General features: G+C 30.6%; 1 protein-coding gene across 3 annotated transcripts in view; it reads right to left on the bottom strand.

The window, feature by feature from the left end:
* Positions 1-15,014, bottom strand: part of LOC137615441 (glutamate receptor ionotropic, delta-2-like) — a 33,827-nt gene extending 18,813 nt beyond the window's left edge. Inside the window, exons 1-5 of one of the 3 annotated variants that reach the window (XM_068345312.1) lie at positions 9,501-9,630; positions 3,257-3,415; positions 1,705-1,753; positions 663-762; positions 426-529 (exon numbers count right to left, since the gene is read on the bottom strand). In XM_068345312.1, coding sequence (XP_068201413.1) covers positions 426-529; positions 663-762; positions 1,705-1,741 — 241 coding nt within the window. In that variant the 5' untranslated portion in view covers positions 1,742-1,753; positions 3,257-3,415; positions 9,501-9,630. Of the gene's footprint in view, positions 1-425; positions 530-662; positions 763-1,704; positions 1,754-3,256; positions 3,416-9,500; positions 9,631-14,990 lie in introns of those variants that run through there. The other 2 variants (XM_068345314.1, XM_068345313.1) reach the window with 2 other exon arrangements.
* Between the last annotated feature and the right edge of the window lie 2,247 nt (positions 15,015-17,261).

Raw genomic sequence — 17,261 nt, 5'->3', positions numbered from 1 at the left:
CTAGAAATAGGAATGAATGGCGAGCGATTGTGACGCAGTTCCGGTAGGCCCTGCTGCTTCCTCCGGTGCCTTAGATGACCGCGGAGGTAGCAGCAGTAGGGGACTCAGCAGTATGAAGCTTCATCTGTGGTGGAAATGTGGGAGGTTGGGCTGTGGCACCCTAGCAGTACCAGCTGAACTCGGCTGAGTCCCTGGTTAGGCTGGAGGAACATAGAGAGTAGAGGTCCCCTTTTTTGTTTTGTTCTTGTTGATGTCGGCTACCCCCCAAAATTGGGGGAAGTGCCTTTGGTATATGGATGGATGGTATATTTTTAGGCAATGTATAAATATCCCGAAAAACCTAAAATGAAAGATTAAAACGAGGAAAACTTATATAAACTTGATTTCCTCAACATTTAAATTAATACATGCGGTTTCTTACATACCCAAATAAGTGCTGTCGTAGACGATATACAGTTGATTTGTAGGAGACATTCCGGAGAGAAAGAGCAACATTTCGTGTGTTGTAGTTGGTGACATAAGTTCGTTACTGAAAATTAATATAAATTAACAAACAGATCAATAAATACAGATAAATTTGTTTACATATAGTATCACTAAAGATATCTGATGTATATACGATAACAACTAGGCAAGACTAGAAAATTAGAACTTAGACTTACCCCTTGGTCACGGGATGAAAAAGATCCGATCTTGGCATTTTCGCAGGTGAAGTTTCCGCCAATTGTCCCCGTTCGCCAAAACTAGTTTTTATTATCCAACCTAAAATGCAAAAATAAGAAATCTAAAAGTTTTAATAAATGGCTTACGATTTAAGGAAATAAGCAAAAGGGATTTTTTATCAATATTTACGATTTTTTTACATCATAAAAGGGGATTTTTATCAATATTCACGATTTTTTAAATTACAAGTACTGAAATAATCATCGAATATTGTCTTCTAAACCTCTGGTATTAAGATCTGAAAGAGTAATGTGAGAATTTATAATTTCCTATCACGTACTCTCAAAATTAATATACTATTATACTGTTACTTTAATTGTAAAAGAGAATTTTATGCTAAACTCTATTTATCAATTTTCAAATGTTCCTCTTCTTGATTTTCAAACATAGATTTCAAATCCCTCATAGCACTTTTTCAGTAGTAGTAGTAGTAGTAGTAGTAGTAGTAGTAGTAGTAGTAGTAGTAGTAGTAGTAGTAGTAGTAGTAGTAGTAGTAGTAGTAGTAGTTCTTAGAATACAGCGCCTGACTACCGAGGTCCTTTAGGGCTAATTTTTAGGATTTCTAGAGTTGGGCATAGGATTCCATGCTCTCATAAAGTCAGCTGAATCTACAACGGTATTTATTTTTATTTTAATGTTACTGTAGACGAGCGTTTCTTTGACCTATCGTTATAGCAATTTCCAAAACAAACAAACAACAACAACAACAACAATAATAATAATAATAGTAACAGTAATAGTAGTAGTAATAGTAGTAATAATAATAATAATAATAATAATAATAATAATAATAATAATAAATAATAATAAATAATAATAATAAATAATAGAAATAATAATAATAAATAATAGTAATAATAATAATAATAAAGTAATAATAATAATAATAATAATAATAAATATTAGTAATAATAATAATAATAATAATAAATAATAGTAATAATAATAATAATAATAATAATAATAATAATAGGCACTTACGAAATAATAAGACGATCAGCAGAAATTTCCAATTCATCCTTGGGTTCCTCTGAAAGACAATATTCAAAACATCAATTCAGTGTAAGATAGCTAAAGTGAGACCTGTGAATATCACAATTTTTCACAAATATTGTAACCATTGTAAATATATATAATTAATTATGCGTAACTGAAATAATGCAAAAAAAGAATATATCAAAATATTCATATCTTTTATATTTTTCTTTTGATTATGCCTTATTACTAGAGCAGAGAGAGAGAGAGATTTGGGATGTTTAAAACACGTTTTAGACCATCCGTGGAGACTCCATTTGTTCTTTGATAGAGCAAATTATATATATATATATATATATACACACACACACACACACACACACACACATATATATATATATATATATATATATATATATATATATATATATATATATATATATATATATATTTATATATATACTGTATATAAATGTGTTTCATTTTCTTAAGAAGGTAGGCCTACAGGAAATAATACCTATATTATAAAAAAAATAATGCCAAATGTCGTTAAGTTACAATTACCTCAACGACAAAATTAAAGGAGAACTTTATAAATGATGACTGGATATATTAGCTCAGTCGTGATTGCTTATATAGACTAATATATTGATCGAATTCAGGGCACTGAAGACACCAGAAGTCCAAACTGACAACAATAGGTAGCCAAAACTGATAATAGCAAGGAGTTGTCCTCTCTGATTTCAAGGTAGAATGGGATAGGAGTAAAGTTTGAGAAATTCATTATTAATTTATGTATGGTACAGGTAAAATAAGCTTAATTGCAATAATAAGTAAGCTTAGAAGCTTTGTAACTATCTATAAGGCGATAGTGCCCCCGCAAACTTATTTTGCGGAGTGAGCAATTAGGAACCAGTGATTACCTCTACGCATGAACAGAACACAAAGATCTCAAGTTTCGGTTACTCAAGATATTAGGCAATTTCTTCATTTTAAACTTTTAAACTTAAATAAAATTGGTATAAGATTCCTTTTCATTTATTTGAGTTAAATAAACCAATGAAGGAAATAATGAGAAATGGCAGCTTTAACTTTAACAGAATTATCAGAATGGTCCTACCCATTATGAAAGAATATTAGTTATAAAAACAATAAAAAAAAAATAGAATTGGTATAAGATTCCTTTTCATTTATTTGAGTTAATTAAACCAATGAAAGAAATAATGAGAGAGGACAAATTGAACTTTAACAGAATTATCAGAATGGTCCTACTCATTATAAAAGAATATTAGTTATAAAAACAATACGAAAAAAAAGACTACGTCATATTATCATAACTCATAATAGCCAATTCTATATATTTTCAACGATTATGATACAGTAATATTTACAAGGATCGAATAACTGAGACGTTATTCTTCAATTAACTCTTTCATCTGCTCTTGTCCATTAGCTACCATGAGGTTGAAAGCAAAGATAGAATTAAATATTGAATGAATGATGGAAAACCCATTTAAATAGAGAAGGAAATGTGCTTATAATGAGCCCTGGTTCTTACCTAAATCAAGACTTAGCAATGTGATGCAGCGTGTTGTTGGGATGAGCTGACCAACGCCAATTGAGAGGGTTCGATGTTCGAACTGAGTCTAGACCATGCAGGAAGCCATCTTGCCCCTCCCACCTTCTCGTCTGCGCATGAGTCAAGTCCTCCATAATCCTATTAATTATTTAAATAATGAAAACTGTGAAAACATGACTCATTAATTCGAGCATTTTGCGAAAGTAAAATATACTTCATGAAACCCTTTGTCCTGTTTGTATCGTTATATACTAAACAACAGGCAAAGATGGTCAATTTAAAATAAGTAAAATATGAAGAGAATGATACATTTAATTAAATTTCAGTTCCTTCTAGATCACTAGTGGCAAAATGAATGCTGGCTAGCGACTTAACAGCTGCAATCCTTACTATTTTGCTAATGGATAAAAAGATAAACACGTATTTGGCAACTGTGATGAATAAAAAAAGAAGAAACTACTTTTAATTCAGTTGTAAGGTTTCAATATACGAAAATAATGTCGTCCTCTCGAACACCAACTATGCAATATATCCAAGAGTTTGATAACTACTTTACCAAAATTTATTCCCCATTTCCTTCCCTCACTGGGCTATTTTCCCTGTTGGAGCCCTTCGGCTTATAGCATCCTGTTTTTCCAACTATGGTTATAGCCTAGCTTGTAATAACAACAACCAAAACAATAAAAATGATAACAAGAAGAAGAAGAAGAAGAAGAAAAAGAACAACAACAACAACAACAACAACAACAATAATAATAATAATATGCCTCGCCTTTAAACATGACTTCTACAAAATACTGTAAAATGTACAAATAATTTCAGTGACTAACTTGTGTAAAGTCTATGCAGCACAATTTCTGCGTGCATCTAATATAGTTTATTATTTCACACCCAGAAAAGTACAGTTTTATGTGTTTAACATCGGGCAAGTCGCTCCTCGCTTCAAAATTCTACGAAAGAGCAAATTTTTCTTTTTACATTTTCCAGTTACCTTCTCACGTTTTGACATGACCCGTGACTTGACCTTGTTTCCGAAAAATCACAGGATTAATATGGCAAAACCAGAGAGAAAACTTTAAAATCTTCCAATATTTGTACATACGAGAAACCAAGGCTTTGAGACCACGTAGATCCAAAGGCGGAATTTATCATGATTAAAGCAAGGAACTCCTTGGAAATGGTGAATTCGTGAAAGACAGTTCTAAGACTACTGGAAAACTCCAACACCGCCGTCAGTCTTCTCAGAATAATCGAGTTTTCCGACATCCATACTTGACGAGCAGAAGTCAAGGCGGTTAGTCAAAGATGCGAGAGATTTTTGCGTAATTCGTAGAAGTTCTCTGGTTTGTTGACATCTTCCGGACGAAGATGGATGTGTCAAATGTCACGCTGTCCAAAGTTTTAAACTATTTTATTTCCTTTTTTTACTGGGAATTTTAAGTACGATGCGTGGATGCATCTCCGTATTGATTACCAATTCTACGTACAAGAAATAAGAGTAAATAAGTTCGAACAAAGACTTACTGGAGAGGAATCAGAGGGGTAATTAGCCCAAAACATTCTTAAGACGACATTGATGCTTTGAATAATTAACTAAAGAGGTAATTCCTAACAAAGGTGTTCCTTTATAAGGAAATTGGAGCCCCTGGGCTTATAGCATCTTGCCTTTCCAATTAGGGTTGTAGCTTAGTCTTATGATAATAATAATATCATTATTATTATTAATTGCTAAGCTACAACCCTAGTTGAAAAAGCAGGATGCTATAAGCCCAGGGGCTCCATCAGGGAAAATAGCCCAGCGAGGAAAGGAAATAACTAAAACATTTTAAGAGCAGTAACAACTTTAAAGTAAATCTTTCATATATATCCTATTACAATTAAAACCATAATAATAAATCATTAACCATACAATGTTTACTAACGAATCAATTGAAATTCTTTTAAAAATTTTGAAATTTTATTTTTCAAGACACTGAATTCAGTCTTGGTTCTTAATATTGTAAAGTAGAGAAAAAAAAAAGTTGACCTATACTGTGAAAAGACAAAACTAACATGAGCAATTGGAAACCATGTTTCCATATTGAAAAATTAACCATAGGCCGCCTACCAGCGATACTAGTATTAACATATGTATAATAGAAATATATATCAAAATTTAATCAGGATACTAATGTCTAAAAATGTGGGCAACAAATATCATATTTCTTGGAATATTTATCATTAAAGTAAAGGGATAAATATAGTTTATATATCTTTAATCAATGCCATTTATACAAAATTCTAGCTTGTAAAATATCGTGCTTAGATTTTTTTTATTTAAAAAAAATATACCTACATGTGTAAATTTATATAGATTATACATATACACAGTTATAAATATATATAACTATATATATATATAACATATATATATATATATATATATATATATATATATATATATATATATATATATGTATATATATAACATATATATATATATATATATATATATATATATATGTATATATATAACATATATATATATATATATATATATATATATATATATATATATATATATATATATGTATATATATAACATATATATATATATATATATGTATATATATAACATATATATATATATATATGTATATATATAACATATATATATATATATATATATATATATATATATATGTATATATATAACATATATATATATATATATATATATATATGTATATATATAACATATATATATATATATATATATATATGTATATATATAACATATATATATATATATATATATGTATATATATAACATATATATATATATATATATATATATATATAAAACTAATATATAACTATATATATAAATATAACTAATATATATATATATATATATATATATATATATATAAAACTAATATATAACTATATATATAAATATAACTAATATATATATATATATATATATATATATATATATATATATATATATATATATATATATACATACACATATGCATGCATATATTTATACATACATACATAAAGATATTCATATTAGTGTATTTATGCATATATATATATATATATATATATATATATATATATATATATATGTATGTATATATATGCATACTGTGTGTATATATATATATATATATATATATATATATATATATATATATATATATATATACATACATATATATGTATGTATATTCCTTTATAAATGTGTATGTGTATATTATATGAATTATACATGTGTATATGTATAATTATGTATACACATACACATTTATATATGATCATACATACATTATATATATATATATATATATATATATATATATATATATATATATATATATATATATATACACATACATTATATATATGTATATATATATATATATATATATATATATATATATATATATATATATATATATACATACATACATGGGAGTATATATTTGCTATATACACATACATGTGTGTATATATATATATATATATATATATATATATATATATATATATATATATATATATATATTTATATATATATATATATATATATATATATATAGTAAGTATGCATATATATATCATTACTATTAATTGCTAAGCTACAACCCTAGTTGGAAAAGCAGGATGCTAATAGCCCAGGAGTCCCAACAGGGAAAATAGCCCAGTGAGGAAAGGAAACAATGAAAAATAAAATATTTTAATTAGTGGCATTAAAATAGATATTTCCTATGTAAACTATAAAAACTTCAACAAAATACGAGGAAGAGAAATTAGACAGAATAGGGTGCCTGAGTGTACCTTCAAGGAAGAGAACTCTAACCCAAGACAGTGGAAGACCTTGGTACAGAGGCTATGGCACTACCCAAGACTAGAGATAAATGGTTTGATTTTGGAGTGTCCTTCTCCCAGAAGAGCTGCTTACCATAGCTAAAGAGTCTCTTCTACCCTTATCAAGAGAAAAGTAGCCCCTGAACAATTACAGTGCAGTAGTTAATCCCTTGGGTGAAGAATTTTTTTTTAGTAATCTCAGTGTTGCCAGGTGTATGAGGACAGAGGAGAATCTGTAAAGGATATATCGGCCAGACTATTCGGTGTATGTGTTAGCAAAATTAAAATGAACCGTAACCAGAGTGTGATCCAATGTAGTACCGTCTGGCCAGTCAGAGGACCCCATGACTCTCTAGCGGTAGTCTCTCAACGGGTGGCTGGTGTAGTAAAATCAATAGGCTGTATTGTTTAATAACACCTCAACTTTAGTACAGTTTGGGAAGAGGGGGGGGGGGGGGATCTTTGCCCTACACTCAAAAAGGAACTAAGCTGGAAAAGCGTAGATTGGAATATGTGGCCATTTAAGAACTTTAACAATTACATCATCTCTTACGCCCATTGACGCAAAGGGCTTCGTTTAGATTTCGTCAGTTTACTCTATCTTGAGCTTTTGAGCTTTTAAATCAATACTTCAACATAAATTCTTTTAAATTATGAAAGGCAAAATGAAATTTAAATTTTTCAAAATGGTTAATACAGTTTCAAGATTCTATTTTATTCAAATAATGTTTATAGTAGTTTTCCCAAAACCTTAGACCAACGAAATTAGTATAGGATACATGAACAGCCAAGCATTCAAAATAAGCAATTACCGCTAACCTTAAAGAAACAAGATAATTATGTATACTGTAAATTTTAAGCAACTACAAGCCATAGAAACAAGGGAAGGTTCTTCAGTGGTCGTCAAAGTTACCCCTGACAATACGAGTAAGTCATGAGACCGCCTCAGCAGAAAATATCTGCCACGAAAAGTTTCTGTATCGTAAACGTCTTATCAAATTATTTCGGACGAATACTGAACTCGAAAAGTTAATAGCATCAATCAATAACTTGGCATACGAGTTATTCTCCATTATTATATTATCATTATTATTATTATTATTATTATTATTATTGTTATTATTATTATTATTATTATATCATTAATTGCTAAGCTACAACCCTAGTTGGAAAAGCAGAATGCTATAAGCCCAGGGGCTCCAACAGGGAAAATAGCCCAGTAAGGAGAGGAAACAAGGAAAAAATAAAGTTTTTAAGAATATTAAAATAAATATCTCCTATGTAAACTATAAAAACTTAATAGACTCCCGTTTCCAGTTCACAGTTCTGTAACACTCCGAACAGTGAAAATTTCAATCACGTCATAAAATCAAAATCGACGCATCTAACCTCATACCAATTTCTGAAAAATCTTGTTAAAAATGTAATTAATATAAGCGACTCAGTAAAGTTTGAAACTGTCTGATACTCGACAAATCTCTACACATTACAACGAAGAAACAAATCGCTTAATTCTTGTAAGAAAATCTCAAAATAAATTAGTCTAAGTCACCGAAATGATAGAATCGTTAGTTGAAAATATATAAAGATAAAAAGAGTTCGAACATTTAGGCATTGCATCATATTGACCAATGGGTTTCTAGACTCGAGCAACCACACTTTATAGTAGAGAGATGACTTAGAAACATACTAAACAGTACAAGCTCTTTACAAAGCCATGTCCTCGAACTGACGGTAACTCTAAGCCCGAAGGATATCAGAGGCGGCCTCGCCCAAGGCAAAACTCAGTTTGAAGACTCGGCACTTCATGATTACCAATAAATAAACTTCAAACTATAAGAGTACATGATGTGCAGGTAAAAGCGAGAATTGAATACAAGCTACTCTTACTAACGTTTAAGATACTGAACCAAAATGAACCAAAATATCTAAAAGAATGCCTGAATAAACATGAACTAGAAATAAATGTTAACATAATACACACGAGTGACAAACATAGGCTATCTGAACCAAGAACAAATAGTAAATTTGGTGAAAGGGCTTTTAGCTACTGTGCGCTTAGACAATATAATAAACTGTCAACTGAAATGAAGGACCTAAAGGGAGCAATTGAATTTAAGAAGAAACTAAAGACATTACTTTTCACAAGATCATATGATTTGGAAGATGCTACAATCAAAGAATTGTATAAGTTATAATGAAAATGTTTCGTTAGATGATTGATATGGTCCCGCCCGAGAAGTAGTTCACTCGACTTCAGTGGAGGGTTGGATTTAAACCCAAAATAAAAAGTAAAGTAAAGGTACATAGTAATAAGACGTACTCTTGACGTAAATACAACTTGGTCAGCAGGTGTTAAACTTACGTTTTCTATGCAGGAAATCCACTTGAAACAAAATTATATTCATCACTATCTGGAAATCTTGCATGATGAAATAATTCGGTGCACTTTACATTCCATAGACCTGATATATGACAGCACTACTAGTACGAATGCATAAGAGAGACTGCCTAGCATTTCTTCTACAGGTGGGAAGTCATTTTCATTTTGGTAATATAATAACCTAACAAGCAATTAGAGCGCCAACGAACTTTTTCCCATCAATAGTGTTTGTATTTTACTAAAGTATTTTTTTTTAATTGAGATGGATTTAAGGTGCGTTTTTAGATCGTTTTAATTCTATATCTCTATAATCATTATTATAATTACTTCCATAATGATCTGCAATCTTAAAAGTAAAATGTCTATTTTATTACCATGGGCGTCTCCTTTCGCTCCTATTCCTTAAGAAATATACGATTGTTATAGTTTCATTTACCTCTTTAATGTATGATCTAAAGAATAATATAAGTAATTATGTTATATAAGAGGTAATTTTTACTATTTCATACATAAAAAAAATCGGTTCATAACGGTCACTAATATCACGTGTCGTAGTTTTCGGGCTATATTAGGTCCCAAACTCAAACAATTTTACTTCGGAATTTTATGTCGGACCTTTTATCAATGATTTTTTTTTATCTAGATCTATTGAAATTTTCTGCTAAATTATCAGTATTAGGCCTCCAATAATAAACAAGTATTGTCAACAGGATTTATCAAAGGTAGTGGTTATATAAATATTTTCCCAAACCCGCTAAAGAATATATATTCTACGAGTTATCGACCAAGACCTTGGATTTCTTGATTGTGTCAACTAAATGGAAAATTTAGTAAATTGCAAACAATGTGGTTATTTGAGGAAAAGAAATAATTTGCAAAAAGTAAGGAAGAAGAAACAGTACCAAAGTGATATTTTTTAGGTTAGAGGGGGCTAGTGATAGTCCCTGCTGGCTTATGGTCGCCCAAGGAGAATGATGCAGATCGTCTCAGTGGAGACCTAAAACCCGCAACTTTAACTTTTTAACTTTTAAAACTAAATATTGTAAGTAGACACAATGGGGGGAATGTAAACTGTAATTTTTGTGAAAAGGAAGAGGAAGATTTGATACATTTTGGATTGATTCTTTTTATAAATTTTTATCCATACTTTCTAACAATGATAAACAGTTTGTTCTGACATAGCACTTCCTTGGTAGTTTTCATAAGATTTTATTATTTAAAGATCGAATAAAAATTCCACTATCAAGGTTACAATGAGATGGAAATGCCTTGATGCTACAGTGGAACACAAATAAACTTCCCAACTGTGTATGTGGTCAAGATTGTTGTTATACATCAGGAAAGTAAACTGACAACTGTTAAACGATAAAGACAATTACTGCTGTCAGCAGCCCAATCAGAAGAATGTAAAATGCAGCCTGGAAATTAAATAAAATTCAACAGTAGGTTTCTTATACTGTTGTTGACAATTTGAGGAAAATATCTCTCAAGACAAGTAAATCACTTGCTATAGTAAATCTTGTTACAAGATTTATGTTGAAAATATTGTAGTAAAGATATTAGATATGTATTTAGCAAATATCTATAAACATTGTAACAATATCTTTAAAAATCTTACTTGCAAATGTTTGATTGAGAAGGCTCTAGAGCTATTAGTTTTAGTGATGACATTTCCAGCTATTTTTTAGAATTCAGTGTCTTGCTATTTAGTGATCAAACCCCCTTCAAGCATATAAGATAATCTGAGGAGAAAGATGGCTCGAGTGTGTATATATTTGTGTGTGACATGTTTCTATTTAGTACATAAATCATAAATTTTGAAAATCTAGGGTATCATGCAAACAGCAGCAGTAACAGGTAAAATTCCAAAAGTTAAAGAATAACTGAAAAGATACAGAGCAAAATATTAACTGGAAACAAATTATTTTCACACACCAAGGCCCGCCTGAACAGACATTTAGTGTCTGATGGAGGGCAAGATTGATTTAAAGTTTTCAGGCATCCTGACATTGGAGGGCGAGAAATAAACCCCTAAAACTAAAGGTAATACGAGTCACATTCGTATCAATGAAAGAGCAGGAGTAGTAAGGTATAAGCTGTAGTCATAGGGATGAAGGAAATGAGTGAAGTGTGGATGAGAGAGATCCAGATTGGCAAACTGTTCCATTACAATTAATGACAAATCTTTATGCACAGGCAGCTGCTACGGTTTGAGCTGGAGGCATTGACAGCACAAGAAGCTTCTACACCAGTGGTTCCCAACCTTTTTTTTTGTCATTTCCCCCCTGCACCCAGTTCAACCATCCAGATTTCCCCCTTCATGCCCCGCCCAGCCCTCATGCCCACACTCGCCTGCCTCAGAAATGGGCATGATACTCCAATTCTCCCTTTGAATATCATGTCTTTGAGAACTGATATGAACATATCAAAATTGAATGGCTAACAACAAATTGCCACAAGTACTATGAGGACATTTTCCGCTTGTTTTAGTTAGTAGGTAGTGTAATTATTTCCCCCCTGGTAGCTTCAAATTCCCCCCCCCCCCAGGGGGAAATTTCCCCAGGTTGGGAACCACTGTTCTACACCCTCTACCATACCACTAAGTAGTAATAATGTCACCAGCAGAATATGTACCATTGGACAACACGTATCCGCTACACTTGCAGATCACAGACTTCACACTGGGATGGATGATGATGATAAATGAAAGCAGATAGTGGGGCTAAAAAACAGATTACTAGATGGTGACTTGTACAATCAGACATATAACATTAAGATTTATTCAAATATATGTATTTTACATTATGGATATACATATATATATATATAGTGTATATACATATATATGATGTGTATATATATATATATATATATACACACACACACACGTGTGTGTGTGCGTGCGTGCGTGCCTGGTGTGAGTGTGCGCGCGTGTGCGTGTCTGGTGTGAGTGTGCGCGCGCCCGCGTGTGTATGAGTGTGTTTGTGTGAGTAAATTTATACGTATTACTAGTTTTCAGAGAGAGAGAGAGAGAGAGAGAGAGAGAGAGAGAGAGAGAGAGAGATAAACAAATTCTTAAAAATTTCTAACGAAAACTACCTTAATCAACACGACTTTCACCAATTTGCATACTTATTGCAATTCATGATTGTGCTTATTAACTTTAAGTTTTCTCCAAGGACAGATTATAGATTCCTTCTTAGAGAGATTTCACTGATCGATTTGATATAATCTTTGAGCTCAAACAAAATGGAATAGAGTAAACACTATTAGATATTAACGTAATTTCGCTAGGTGGATTGACCGATTAACACTTGCAATTGAAGTACATAAAGTGTATTGGGAATAACAAAATTGTCAGAGTTAACATATAAAGTCTAACAAAAATAATTTCTTTCATATTATTAAGATCCTAACCAACGAGCTATTTTTGAATTACAGATAAAAATTGAATTTGAATTTGAAGTACTATCTAATAAGTTTGTTTTTCCTTTTCACGAAGTCATATTTCCAAGGTTTTATTTGTTTATTTCTTGGAATCGATATAATTCCGCTCAAGATTACTGCTTTCGCAAATTTTTTTTTGATAAGGTTATTTTTATATAAGCAACCGATCGGCCGCTTTGTTTACCCTCATAGGTGACTTTCAGGAGAGAGAGAGAGAGAGAGAGAGAGAGAGAGAGACAAGAACAAGAGCCAAAGAGCGAGAACAAGAGCTAAAGAGCGAGAACAAGAGAAAGAACAAGAGCTAAAGAGAGAGAGAGAGAGAGAGAGAGAGAGAGAGAGAGAATAAGAGCTAAAGAGCGAGAACAAGAGAAAGAACAAGAGCTAAAGAGCAAGAGAAAAAAACAAAGAGAGAGAGAGAGAGAGAGAGAGAGAGAGAGAGAGAGAACAAGAGAAAGAACAAGAGCTAAAGAGCAAGAGAAAGAACAAGAGCTAAAGAGCAAGAGAAAGAACAAGAGCTAAAGAACAGGAGAGAGAGAGAGAGAGAGAGAGAGAGAGAGAGAGAGAGAGAGTGAGAGAATTACACATGCATTCATATTTCCGTGTTGTATACTGTAGTGCTAAGTTCAGCCTTAAGATAGCACAAAATAACCCGATTTGGGGAAAATCGTAATTCGGAATTGGTGGCCATTCAGGAACTTCAAGCATATGAAATTACTAAAAATACAAAAGGCAATATGAATTTTAATTTTTCAAAATTGTTAATACAGTTTCAAGATTCTATTTACCTAAATAATGTTTATAGTAGTTTTCCCAAAAACCTTAAACCAACAAAATTATTATAGCATAATTGAACATCTAAACAAGCAAACTAAGCAATTACCAATAGCCTTGAAGATATAATATAGTTGCATATACTGTAAACTTTAAGAAACTATAAGACATAGAAACACGGGAAGGTTCTTCAGTGGGCGAAAAAAAAACTGCCAAGAATAGTATCGGTATCGTAAATATCTAATGAAATAATTTCTGACGAATACCGGACTCAAAAGTCAATAGTTTCAACGAATAATGACAGTCTACAGTCCAATAACACTTCGAACAGTGAAAAAAAAATATTACCTGGTCATCAAATCAAAATTGACGCATATAACCAGGAATCAAAATGTGGAAAATCAGGTAAAATGTCAAAAAAATTGTTAAATTGTTGGTAATTAATATGCACAACTCGGTAAAAGATTTAAGCTTACCGGATCCTCAATATGAATCTGTTCACTCTAATAATAATAATAATAATAATAATAATAATAATAATAATAATAATAATAATAATAATAATAATAATAATAATAATAATAATAATAAAATACGTTACCGAAATAGGAGACTCGTTAGTGAAAATATAAAACAATCAAGATTTCCAAGATAAAGTGATTGGCTAGAAAATCGTGCATCCAAAATAGTAAGGTTAATTAGGTCATATCTAGTTACATAAACCTGGTTTAATTCAGGGATTGTATAATTGTGACCAGTAAGGTTTCAAACTTTCTATACTAGAACAACTACACTAGAGCAAGGACTTGAAGTCATACGCTCTTACTAAAGATATGTCGACCGAACTGGCGGTAACTCGAAAGATGGAGTCACGATCCAAACAAGAATCCGTTTGAAAACTCTTCATGACTACTTTACTTGTTTACTTGTTTTGGGTTTAAATCCAACCCTCCACTGAAGTCGAGTGAACTACTTCTCGGGCGGGTCCATATCAATTATCTAACGAAACATTTTCATTATAACTTATACAATTCCTTGATTGTAGCATCTTCCAACTCATGATCTTGTGAAAGGTAATGTCTTTAGTTTCTTCTTAAATTCAATTGCTCCCTTTAGGTCCTTCATTTCAGTTGGCAGTTTATTATAATGTACTCTTATAACTTTCAACTATAAGAGTACACTAAGAGAAGGTGCACAGAAATAAGACGTACTCAACATTAGTACAAGTAGGTCGGCAGGTGTTGAATAACTTACGTTTTCTATGAGGGATATCCACTCGAAACAAAATTACGATTATCACTATCTGGAAATACTGCGTAATGAAATGATTCGATGCACTTCACATTCCATAGACCTGATAGAAGACAGCGGTCCAAGTACAAATATATGGCAGAGACTGTTAGCATTTCTTTAATAGGTAGGAAAAATTTGTGTTTTTGGTAATATAATAACCTAACAAGTACTTAACGTACGAACGAACTACTACTCATCAAGTGTCTTTGTATTTTATGAAAGTATGGTGTTTTATTTTAATTAAAGGAGATTTAAGGTGTGTTTCCATTATTATTATTATTATTATTATTATTATTATTATTATTATTATTATTATTATTATTATTATTATTATTATTATTATTATTATTATTATTATTATTATTATTATTTGCTAAGCTACAACCCAAGTTGGAAAAGCAGGATGCTACAAGCCCAGGGGCCCCAAGAGGGAAAACAGCCTAGTGAGGAAAGGAAACAAGGAAAAATAAAATATTTTAAGAACAGTAACACCAAAATAAATATTTCCTATATAAGCTATAAAAACTTTAACAAACCAAGATGAAGAGAAATTAGATAGAATAGTGTGCCTGAGTGTACCCTCAAGCAAGAGAACATGTTCTAGAAAAACATCTTATACTTCTACAGTATATCTCAAGACATTCATTTATATTAGTAGCTCATAGACTAAATAAGAGTTCATAAATTCAAAAGTTCAATCTTGCAGCAAATGTTATGTTGAACAGGCTGACGTAAGTCTTTTTATTGTTTATATATTAAGAAATATGTTCTAATGTTGTTAATGTTTTTAAAATATTTCATTTTAATTGTTCAATACTTATATAGTTTATTTATTTCCTTATTTCCTTTCCTCACTGGGCTATTTTTCCTTGTTGGGGCCCTTGGGCTTATAGCAACTGGCTTTTCCAACTAGGGTTGTAGCTTAGATAATAATAATAATAATAATAATAATAATAATAATAATAATAATAATAATAATAATAATAATAATAATACTAAAGTTCTACCTCAAGTTAAAGTTATATGAAGTGTTTACATTGGTAGCTAAACTAACTAAGCTAGACCAGATCCCATTAAACTATATGTTATAAGCTATATATTTTGATTTATATTCATAATTTTTTGTATAATACTGTATAAGTTCAAATCTACATTTTTTTTCCGTAATAGAATAATTAGGAAATAATGTAAATGCAATTGCTCTACGATTAAACTTGTGGCCTGGAAGCTGTTCACACACACACACACACACACACACACACACACACACACACACACACACACACAATTTACGAATACTTCAGTGTACAAAAAGATACTATTAGGGTAAAATTTTACAGTTCCATAAGACTGCTTAACATTTCATGCTCTATTTTTTTTAACAAACAAGCTTACCAATAATAATAATAATAATAATAATAATAATAATAATAATAATAATAATAATAATAATAATAATGGTATCCCGGACATATTCAAGTAATTCTATCTTTAATTTCAATGCCCGATACAGACTTTTCAGTTCTATTATTATTTATAATGATACAAATTTGAATCAGGGTTAAAAATATTTGTTATTATTACCGACAAGAGGAGAATTACTTTAGAACTGTTTCCCTTAAAATGTTATAGAAAACGTAAACTTAATATAAATAGGATTTCAAAGAAAACTAGCTTTTATGGGATACTTCTTCAACTTGGAAACCGTTGGGTGTATAAGCACTTGATGTTTTTCTAATTCTACGTCAAAATTAACAGGACTTTTCTTCATCAATTTCTTTGACCGGAAATCTCTTTTTTTTATTCTACACAATAAAGATTAGATCAATGCATTGTGAGGATTTCATCTAAATGTTTCAATATTACAATTAAGGGTTTGTTGTTTGAACATGTTACTTTAGTGAGCAAGCATGAATTGTCACAAAATGGAAATATTTGAAAGAAAAATATTGAATATTGTAGCGGCAAGCATGAAACTAATATGAATCAACCTCAGTTTCCACCTTTAAAAGAACACTCTTATATTATACATTGCCATAAATCTAAAATTCTCTAAGAAATAAAACTATTCGTATTAATTTTATAGTTTGTATTTCATTATAAAAACGTTGAAGTTGAATCATATGCATATACCCCGTAAATTCACCGATCTTTATATGTAAAGATAGATAGCCTTTAGTGAGCATATATCGTACGTTTGAAGTATAGAAATCTAAATCAGACTGGATTGAA

Source organism: Palaemon carinicauda, chromosome 21 (genome assembly GCF_036898095.1).
Source record: "Palaemon carinicauda isolate YSFRI2023 chromosome 21, ASM3689809v2, whole genome shotgun sequence".
Classification (NCBI taxonomy): domain Eukaryota; kingdom Metazoa; phylum Arthropoda; class Malacostraca; order Decapoda; family Palaemonidae; genus Palaemon; species Palaemon carinicauda.
This window is presented reverse-complemented; position numbering and strand designations above follow the sequence as displayed.